General features: G+C 40.5%; 1 protein-coding gene across 1 annotated transcript; it reads left to right on the top strand.

Annotated features, from left to right (window-relative positions):
* Window positions 1-604: 604 nt before the first annotated feature.
* FBXO39 (F-box protein 39) lies at window positions 605-8,862 on the top strand. The gene is made up of 3 exons (XM_032280603.1): window positions 605-1,735; window positions 8,021-8,197; window positions 8,526-8,862. Exons 1-3 carry the CDS (start codon window positions 710-712, stop codon window positions 8,652-8,654), a joined length of 1,332 nt encoding a protein of 443 aa, XP_032136494.1. The 5' UTR covers window positions 605-709; the 3' UTR covers window positions 8,655-8,862.
* Window positions 8,863-10,023: the final 1,161 nt, after the last annotated feature.

Raw genomic sequence — 10,023 nt, 5'->3', positions numbered from 1 at the left:
ATTTACCGATGGGGAGAGGGGAAGTGGAATCTCTGGCTTCTAGGACATAATCTTTAACACATGGCTCAGGGCCCCTTGATCCGGCACCTCCCGCTGCTCCCATGTGATCCAGCTCCTCCATTTTCAGCCCACTTAACAAGTGCCAGATGACCAAACAATTTTTAGTTCCCTGAATGTGAGCCCATCACATGCATTCACAGTTCTGCGGCTTTGCACGTATTGTTCCCTCCACCCAGAATGCATCAGTTCCTCCACCACTACCACTAGGCCCACCTGGTCTGCCTTGCAAATCCTACTCACCTTTCAAAACCCAGCTCAGACGTCACCTCCTCTGAGCAGCCCTCTCTTCTTCCTCCTTAGCCGAACAGAATAAGTCACCCTCCGTGTGTGCTACCCCGCACTATGAGTCTGCCTGAACCTTCCCACTCTCTCACTGGGTTGTAACTGAACTGGTCTGTGTCCCTGGTTAGGCTGTGAAGTCCTTGCAGGTGTGGACTGTACCATGACTTTATCCTAGAACCACCCACACCTGGCACGGTGCCTAATACACTTGGGACAGCAGGGAAAGCTGCTTCATTTGAGTTTAATTTGTTTGACTAGTAATGGCGCTTCCTTTTTACTCTCCACAGAAAGCAAGTGATTGCTTTTCTTTCCTCGTTTGTGGAAGCCCTGCCTAACACACAGCTGCACCGTTCATCCCAGTTCCTGGATGGATGAAGAAAGTGAACTGATACAGCCTGAAGACCAGAGCTGCTGGGCCAGTCTGCCTGATGTGTGCCTGCGCCGTGTTTTCTGGTGGCTAGGAGACAGGGACAGGTCCAGGGCTGCTCTTGTCTGCAGAAAATGGAACCAGATGATGTATTCAGCTGACCTCTGGCGGTACAGGACCATCACCTTCAGCGGGAGACCTTCGAGGTTACATGCATCTGAATTTCAGTCTGCTCTTTGGTATGTTAAGAAGTTTGGTCGTTATCTGGAGCGCCTGGAGGTCAAATTCCTGAATCCTTACAATGCTGTCTTGACCAAGAAGTTCCAGGTCACCATGCGGGGCCTTCTGTCTTGTCTGGGCAAAAGCAACAACCGTCTGAAATCTCTTTCCATCCAACACCTGGAGCTGGACCGCCTGGTGTGGAGGAACAGCATCAGGAGCTCGTTCGTCAGGAGCTTGAGCTTCTTCTTGAAGAAGATGGGCAAACACCTGGATTATCTCAACCTAAAAGGAGCCAGGCTGACGGTGGAGCAAGGCTGCCACGTTCTCAACTCCCTCAGCTACATGAGGAATGAGAATGTGATCTCGGAGCTCAACATCGAAGACTACTTCAGCCATCACCTCGCTGTCTACAGCAGCCCCCAATTCAAAAAGACCATGTCCACGTTCCACAGTCTTGTGTCCCTGACCCTCAACTACAACTGTATCTCCGATGAGCTGCTTGAGAACTTGGGAGAGAACAATGCCAGTACCCTCTGGACCATAAACATCAAATGCCACATTCATGACCCCCATGGACAGGTCGTCTGGGGTATGTCCTGGGCCAAGTTAGCCAGGCAGGCCACCAATCTGAAGGTGAACTTCTTCTTTGAACGGATCATGAAGTACGAGCGCTTGGCCCGGATCCTCTTGCGGGAGATCCCGGTCAGGAGTCTCAGTCTGAGAAGCTGCTATTTCAGTGACCCAGACTGGTCCATGAGACCCACTCTGACGGATCTCCTGCCCACCTTCCGGCATACTCTGCAGGTAGGTAGGACTTGTGAGGAGTGACTGCTACTTGGGTGACTGGCTTCCCCAGAGGAAAGCCCACTGCTGCCCACTCTTGGATGGGATCCCAAATGTCACTTAATCTCAAGTTGAAGTTCTAGGAAATATCACCAACCAAGCCGTCTCTCCTCCTCCCAAGATGACGGTAGGCAACAAGAGCTGCTGCTCACCTCCTCCATGTGGCACAGACACAGGGAATTTTCTGGTTAGCTGTCAGCCAAGGAAAGCCCCTAAATTCCCACTCAGAGCTATGAAGCCTGAGCCTGGAGGTGCCTTGCTGGTGAATAGTGGTTGTGCTGCTTCTTCCTACCTTTCTACCAGGTCACGGCAGCATGTAGGAGACCCTGTGGCTCCTATGGCCAGATCTCAGCAGGGGATCTGCCTGGTTACAGCAGTGCCAGTGCCTGGTCATTGGGAAGATAGAATGGGAGGTACAGGACAAACAAAAACCCAATTTGATTTAGACAACTGAAGAGCTGAGTTTCTGGGCTGCTCCCTGATCTAGCAGTTTCTCAGCTGTAAGATCAGTATCACTTTGTCTTTCCAAGGACCTCACAGTGGTCGTGACTGTAAGGTTGACCTAAAGGATGGTGAGGCAGACCCAGGCTCAGGTTTTGCAAGTTTATTTCAACCTGCCAGGCTGGCTGCCTCACCACAGGCAGTGAAGGTAGCAACCTGGCTTACCAAATATGGGGGTTATGTAGGGGGTTTGCAGGTAGCCTGGTGCTATTCTAATAAAAACTTCATCTTGGTTCTCAGGGGCTGACATTCTGCTTAATTGGGTTAATGTCCTGGGTTCGAGAGCCAGGTGTGACCACATCCTGGAACCCAGGTGCCCTGTTTACAAGGCTTGAGGCTGTTTTTGTTATGAGCTCGGCTTAGCAGGGGAGAATAAGGAGGGGGTCTAGGGGCTTGCCTTGCTGTGACCCTAACAGTGACCATTGATATTAACAGGTTTATGTATCTCTACAAACATGGATGGACTGCAAGGTGCCAATACCTCATTAGGTACCCAAATAACCCTAAGGCAGGTAGGGCAGACATCATGATGATCCTTATGTGCTACAGAAGAACTTGAGGTTCAGTGACCAGCCCATAGTCACCCAGCCAGTCGTGCAGGGCTGGGATGAGCACCTTGCATACTCCAAGTATACTGCTCCAAATTTCAAGTTTGCAACCTTGGATGAAATCACCATTATTCTCAAATCTCTTCCTCTAAGAATTACATGTCCAATGTCCCTTATCTAAAAAGCCCCCAAATTCCATTAACACCAGACCTGTCCTACAAGAAATGCTAAAGGGAGTTCTTCAATCTGAAAGAAAAAGGGCATTAATGAGCAATAAGAAATCATCTGAAGGTACAAGATGTGTACTTACTATTACTTACTAGTAATAGTAAGTATGCAGAAAAACACTGAATATTGTAACATTGGAATTACAGTGAGTAAACTATTCATATCTTAAGTAGAAAGACAAAAATATAAGCCTATCAAAAATAATCACAACAACTTTTCAAGACATAGACAGTACAATAAGATACAAATAAAAACAGCAGAAAGTTAAACAGTAGGGAGACAAAGTTAAAGTAAAATGGTTTTATTAATTTTATTTTTGTTTATTAGTTGTTTATACAATTAGTGTTGTCATCAGTTTAGAATAATGAGTTATAAGATATTAATTGCAAGCCTCATGGTAACCTCAAATCTAAAAATATACAACAGACAAAATAAAAACCAAGACGTTAAACATACCTCCAGAGGAAATCACCTTCCCTAAAAGGAACACAGGAAGGAAGAAAAGAAGGAAGAGAAGACCACAAAACAACCAGAAAACAAATAACCAAATGGCCAGAGTAAGTCCTTACTTGTCAGTGACGACATTAAATACAAATGGACTAAACTCTCCAATTAAAAGACATAGGTGGCTGAACAGACTTTTTTTAAAAAGACTCAATTATCTGTTGCCTACAAGTAACACATTTTACCCATAAAGACACACATAGACTGAAAACAGAGACGGAAAATGATATTTAATGCCAGTGGAATCCAAAGAAAGCAGGAGTAGCTATACTTAGAATAGATTTCAGGACAAAATCTATAAAAAGAGACAAAGAAAGTCATTATATAATGCTAAAAAGGTCAATTATGCAAGAGAATATAACAATTGTAAATATACATGCAGTCAACACTGGAGGACCCAGACATATAAAGCAAATATTATTGGAGCTAAAGAGAGCGATAGACCCTGATATAATAATAGGTGGAGATTTCAACACCCCACTTTCAATGTTGGGTAGCTCTTCCAGACAGAAAATCAACAAAGAAATAGCAGACTTAATCTGCATTACAGACCAAAAGGACCTAAAGTATATTTACAGAAATTTTCATCCAATGGTTGAAGAATACACATTCTTTTTCTTAGCACGTGGTTAATTCACAAGGATGGGTCATATATTAGGTCACAAAAAAGTCTTAAAGCATTCAAAAAGTTGAAATTATAGCAAGCATCTTCTCTGACCACAACAGAATAAAACTGGAAATTAATAACAAGAGAAATTTTGGAAATTATATGAACATATGGAAATTAAACAATATGCTCCTGAATGATCAGTGGGTCATGAAGAGATTAAGAAGGAAACTGAAATATTTTTTGAAACAAATGATAATGGAGATACAACATCCCAAAACCTGTGGAATACAGTGACCAATACTAAGAGGGAAGTTTATAGCTATAAGCATCTACATCAGGAAAGAAGAAAAACGCCAAATAAACATTGTAATGATACACTTTAAAGAACCAAGAAAACCAAGAGCAAACCAATCTTGAAATTAGTAGAAGAGAAAAAATAGTAAAGATTAGAGCAGGAATGAATGAAAGTGAACAAATAATGCAAAAGATCATCAAATGAAAAGGTTTTTTTTCTGAAAAGATAAAATTGACAAACCATTAGCCAAAATGAGAAAAAATGAGAGGAGACCCAAATAAATCAGAGGTGAAAAAAGGAGACATTAGAACCAATATCTGAGAAATCCAAAGGATCATTAGAGGCTATAATGAACAACTATATCCCAATAAACTGGAAAACCTAGAAGTTATGGATAAATTCCTAGGCACATACAACCTACCAAGATTGAATCATGAAGAAATCCAAAACCTGAACAGACCATTGATAAGTAACAAGATAGAAGCTGTAATAAAAAGTCCCCAAGCAAAGAGAAGCCCTTGACCTGATGGTAGTGCTGCTAAATTTCATCAAACATTTAAAGAAAAACTAATATCCATCCTACTCAAACTATTCAAAAAAAAAAAAAAATAGAGGCAGAGGGAATACTTCTAATCTCATTCTACAAGGCTGTTATTACCCTGATACCAAAGCCAGATAAAGACACATCAAAAACAAGAAAACTACAGGTGAATATTCCTGGTAAACAATCATGGAAAATTCCTCAACAAATTACTAGCAAACCAAATTCAACAACACATTACAAAGATCATTCATTCTGACCAAGTGGGATTTATCTCAGGGATGCAAGAATGGTTCAAAATATGCAAATAAATCAATGTGATACCTCATAACAAAATGCAGGGCAAAAAAATGATCATTTTAATTGATGCTGAAAAAGCATTTGATAAAATGCAATATCCCTTCATAATTAAAACTCTCAAAAAACTGAGAATAGAAGAAACATACCTCAATACAATAAAAGCCATATATGATAGGCCACAGCTAGTATCATACTGAATGAGGAAAAACTGAAAACCTTTTCTTTAAGATCTGGACCATAACAAGGATGGCACCTGTCACCACTGCCATTCAACATAGAACTGGAAGTCCTAGCTAGAGCAATCAGATGAGAGAAATAAAGGGCATCCAAATAGAAAATGAAGTCAAATAATTCTTGTTTGAAGATGATGTGATCTTATATTTGCAAAAACCTAAAGATTCTACCAAAAAAACCTATCAGATACACAAATTCAGTAAAGTTGCAGGATACAAAATCAACATACAAAAATCAATAGCATATCTATATGCCAACAGTGAATAATCTGAAAAAGAAATCAAGAAAGTAATCCTGTGTACAATAGCTACAAATAAAATTAAATATCTAGGACTTAACCAAAGAAATGAAAGATCTCTACAATGAAAACTATAAAACATTGATGCAAGAAATTGAAGAGGACACAATAAATGGAAAGATACTCTACATTCATGAGTTGGAAGAATCAATATTGTCAAAATGTTTATACTACCCAAAGCCATCTACAGATTCAATACAGTCCTATCAAAATACCAATGACATTCTTCACAGAAATAGAATAAAGAATCTTAAATTTATATATATATATATGGAACCACAAAAGATGCAGAATAGCAAAGCTATCCTGCCCAAAAAGAACAAAACTGTAGAAACCACATTACCTAACTTCAAATTATACTACAGAGCTACACTCACTAAAACAGCATGAAACTGGCATAAAAACAGACTTTGAGCTCCTTATGTATTCTGGTTATTTATTAATCCCATAAAGACCAACAGAACAGAATACAGAACCCAGAAACAAATCCATTCATCTATAGTGAACTCATGTCTGACAAAGGTGCCAAAAACATACATTGGGAAAAAGACAGTCTCTAGTAAATGGTGCTAGGAAAACTGGATATCCATGCAGAAAAATCAAACTAAACAGCTATCTCTTTCCATATATGAAAATCAAAATGAACTAAAGACTTCAATCTAAGACCTCAAACTATGAAACTACTACACGAAAACATTGAGGAAATTCTCCAGGACGTTGGACTGGGTAAAGATCTCTTGAGTAATACCCCACAAGCACAGGCAACCTAAGCAAACATGGACAAATGGGATCACATCAAGTTAAAAAGCTTCTGCACACCAAAGGAAACAATCAACAAAGTGAAGAGATAACCCACAGGAAGAATGGGGGAAAATATTTGCAAACTACCCATCTGACAAGGGATTAATAAGTAACCAGAATATATAGAGCTCAAACAACTCGATAGGAAAAAATGTAACAATCTAATTTAAAAATGGGCAAAAGATCTGAACAGATATTTCTCAAAAGAAGACATACAAATGGCAAAATAGATATGTTAAAAGGTGCTCAACATCACTGATCGTCAGAGAAATGCAAATCAAAATTACAATGAGATATTATCTCACCCCAGTTAAAATGTTTTTTATTACAAAGACAGGCAATAGCAAATGCTGGAAAGGATGTAGAGAAAAGGAAAGCCTCACACACAGTTGGTGGAAATTTAAAGTAGTACAACCTTTGTAGGGAACAGTTTGGAGGTTCCTCATAAAACTAAAAATAGAGCTGACATATGATCCAGCAATCCCACTGCTAGGTGTATGCCCCAAAGAAAGAAAGTTAGTATATCAAAGAGATGTCTGTACTCTCATGTTTATTGCAGCACTGTTCATATAGCCAGTATTTGGAAGCAACCTAAGTGTCCATCAATGGATAAAGAAAACGTGGTACATCCATACAGTAGAGTACTATTCAGGTATAAAAAAGAATAAGATTCTGTCATTTGCAATAACATAGATGCAACTGAGGTCGTTATGTTAGGTGAAATATGCCAGGCACAGAAAGACAAACTTTGTATGGTCTCACTAATTTGTGGGAGCTAAAAATTAAAACAATTTAACTCATGGAGATAGAGAGTAGAAAGATGGTTACCAGAGGCTGGGAAGGGTAGTAAGGGGTGGACAGGGAAGTGGGGATGGTTAATGGGTACAAAAAATGTTAGAAAGAATGAACCAGATTTAGTATTCGATAGCACTGACAGGGTGTCATAGTCAATAATCATTTAATTGTACGTTTTAAAATAACTAAAAGAGTGTAATTGGATTGTTTGTAACACAAAGGATAGATGCTTGAAGTCATGGATACTCTATTTATTCCAATGTGATTATTACACATTGTATGCCTACATCATATATACCCTGTACAAAACCATAATAACCACATTACCCGACTTCAAATTATATGACAGAGCTATAATCACTAAAACAGGATGAGACTGGCATAAAAACAGACTTTGAGCACCTTATATATTCTGGTTATATGTGATATATACCATCATATATATCCCATATATATATATGTCCCAGAAAAATTAAAATTAAAAGCCCCCAAACCATCATGGCTATCAGGCCCAGGGCCAGGTCCTGGAAATGACCCAGCCAGTCCCAGCATCTCTGCCCACACACATCTTCCCTTTTGGTGCTCTTCCAGAAATTAACTTTTGAATTCAACAACAACCATGAGTCACTCGACGAGGAGCTGCACGTCCTCATCTTATCCTGCAGGAAGTTGTTTTACTTCAAAATCTGGGCTTTCCTTGATGTTAGGTTTGTGGAGCAGATCTTGAAGAGTCAGGAAGAAGGGCAGTGTGCCCTGCGCACACTCAAGGTAAGAGGCCCCCAGGCTGGGTCCACGGGGTAGAGTGGGAACATCCAGGAATGGTGCTTCTGCTCTGGAATGAAGGGCAGAGTGAGGCAGTGGGGAATGATCATCTGTTCGTTGGAAATCAGCAATTTCACAGAAGGGAATTTGGAGCTCTCTTCTCTAGTAGTCGAGTTTGGTCTTTTCCTGATTTTGTCAACATATGTTCCGATTCAACAACTGTATGTGTAGGTTATTTAAATTGTTGTCAAGCCCTGAAAACTGTAGTCACAAGGGGTGTGTGTATGTATGTGTGTGAACGCTCATATGTGCATGTATTTCTTTGTTGACACAGGTGAGAATTTATACAAACAGATATGAGACGAATGAAGAGGACAGGACCCTGCGGGAAATTTACAGGAAGTACAGAAAGCTGATCGATTCAGAGCTTAGCTATTTTGTCATCGCTTACCCTATGATGTAATAAGCACTCTACAGATCAAAAAAGCTAGGAGCACTTTGAACTTGCAAATCATTTCTCTTAGAACTACATTTGGGCATTGCCTGCCCTTTTGCTCCTCTCTCTCCCCTTTTTTTGTCAGTTCCACCCAATATGAGCAGCCCTGCAAAGGCTGAAACTGCTGATGACCTGAAGGCTCCAGGTGGCTTTAAAGCGCTATGTTTACCAACTATCCAGGCGTAAATTCTCTTTTTGACACCCTCACTCATCCATAGAGCTAAAAACCCAAAGCCACTCAGAGTAGCTTCCTTTTTTTTTTTTTTTTGAGACGTGTTGACAAAAAGAATCAAACTCAAAGTATTGTTAGAGATTTATTCTAGCCAAATATTTTTAGAGATTTATTCTCAGCCAAATATGAGTAACCATGGCCTGTGACACAGCCCTCAGGAGGTCCTGAGAACATATGCCCAAGGTGGTCGGGATACAGCTTGGTTTTATGTATTTTGGGAAGGCATGAGATATCAATCAAATACATTTAAGAAATAGATTGCCTTAGTTCAGAAAGGCAGGAAAACTCACAGCGGGGGCTTCCAAGCTATAGATAAATTTAAACATTTTCTGGCTGACAATTGGTTAAGTTTATCTGAAGACCTGGGATCAACAGAAAAGAAATGTTCAGGTGAAGATGAAGGATTGTGGAGACCAAGTTGTATTGTGCAAAGGAAGCTTTCGGATAGCAGACTTCAGAGAGAGCAGGTTGTAAAATGTTTCTTACTGAGTCTTAAAATGGTCCCTGGCTTAGTTGATTATCCCCTAGATCTGGAAAGGAAGGAAGGAAGGAAAATAGAGGCGAAAGGAGATTATCTATAGAATGTGGATGTTTCCCACAAGAGACTTTGCAGGGCAATTTCAAGGTATGGAAAGGAAATATATTTTGGGGTAAAACATTTTGAGTGTCTTCCTTGTTATCCCAGAGCCAGATTGGAAAGTAATCACTATATACAGGGTTAAATAAAACTCATCTGATAAGACTTTATGGCTTATAGGGCGTGACTCCCCAGATCCCTTAGATAGGAATTTGGGCAAGATTTAAAAAAAAAAAATCTGAGCTTAATCCTCAGATGGAGTCTGGCACTGCCATTCAGGCTGGAGTGCAGTGGTGTGATCTCGGCTCACTGCAACTTCCACCTCTCAGGTTCAAGCAATTCTCCTGCCTCAGCCTCCAAGTAGCTGATATTACAGGCGTGCACCACCATGCCCAGATAATCTCTGTATTTTCAGTAGAGATGGAGCCTTGCCACGTTGGCCAGGCTGGTCTCCAACTCCTGGCCTCAAATGATCCACCTGCCTCAGCCTCCCAAAGTGCTGGAATTATAGACGTAAGCCACCATAC

This window comes from Sapajus apella, unplaced genomic scaffold, assembly GCF_009761245.1.
Source record: "Sapajus apella isolate SASKATOON/1434 unplaced genomic scaffold, GSC_monkey_1.0 scaffold12, whole genome shotgun sequence".
NCBI lineage: Eukaryota > Metazoa > Chordata > Mammalia > Primates > Cebidae > Sapajus > Sapajus apella.
The sequence above is the reverse complement of the archived record's forward strand: the minus strand, read 5'-3'. Positions and strand labels throughout refer to the sequence as shown.

Coding starts and splice junctions, on each gene's coding strand:
- FBXO39 (XM_032280603.1), top strand. CDS start 710: ATGGATGAAGAAAGTGAACTGATACAGCCTGAAGACCAGAGCTGCTGG. Junction 1,736..8,020: donor CCTTCCGGCATACTCTGCAG/GTAGGTAGGACT, acceptor GTGCTCTTCCAG/AAATTAACTTTTGAATTCAA. Junction 8,198..8,525: donor GTGCCCTGCGCACACTCAAG/GTAAGAGGCCCC, acceptor TTGTTGACACAG/GTGAGAATTTATACAAACAG.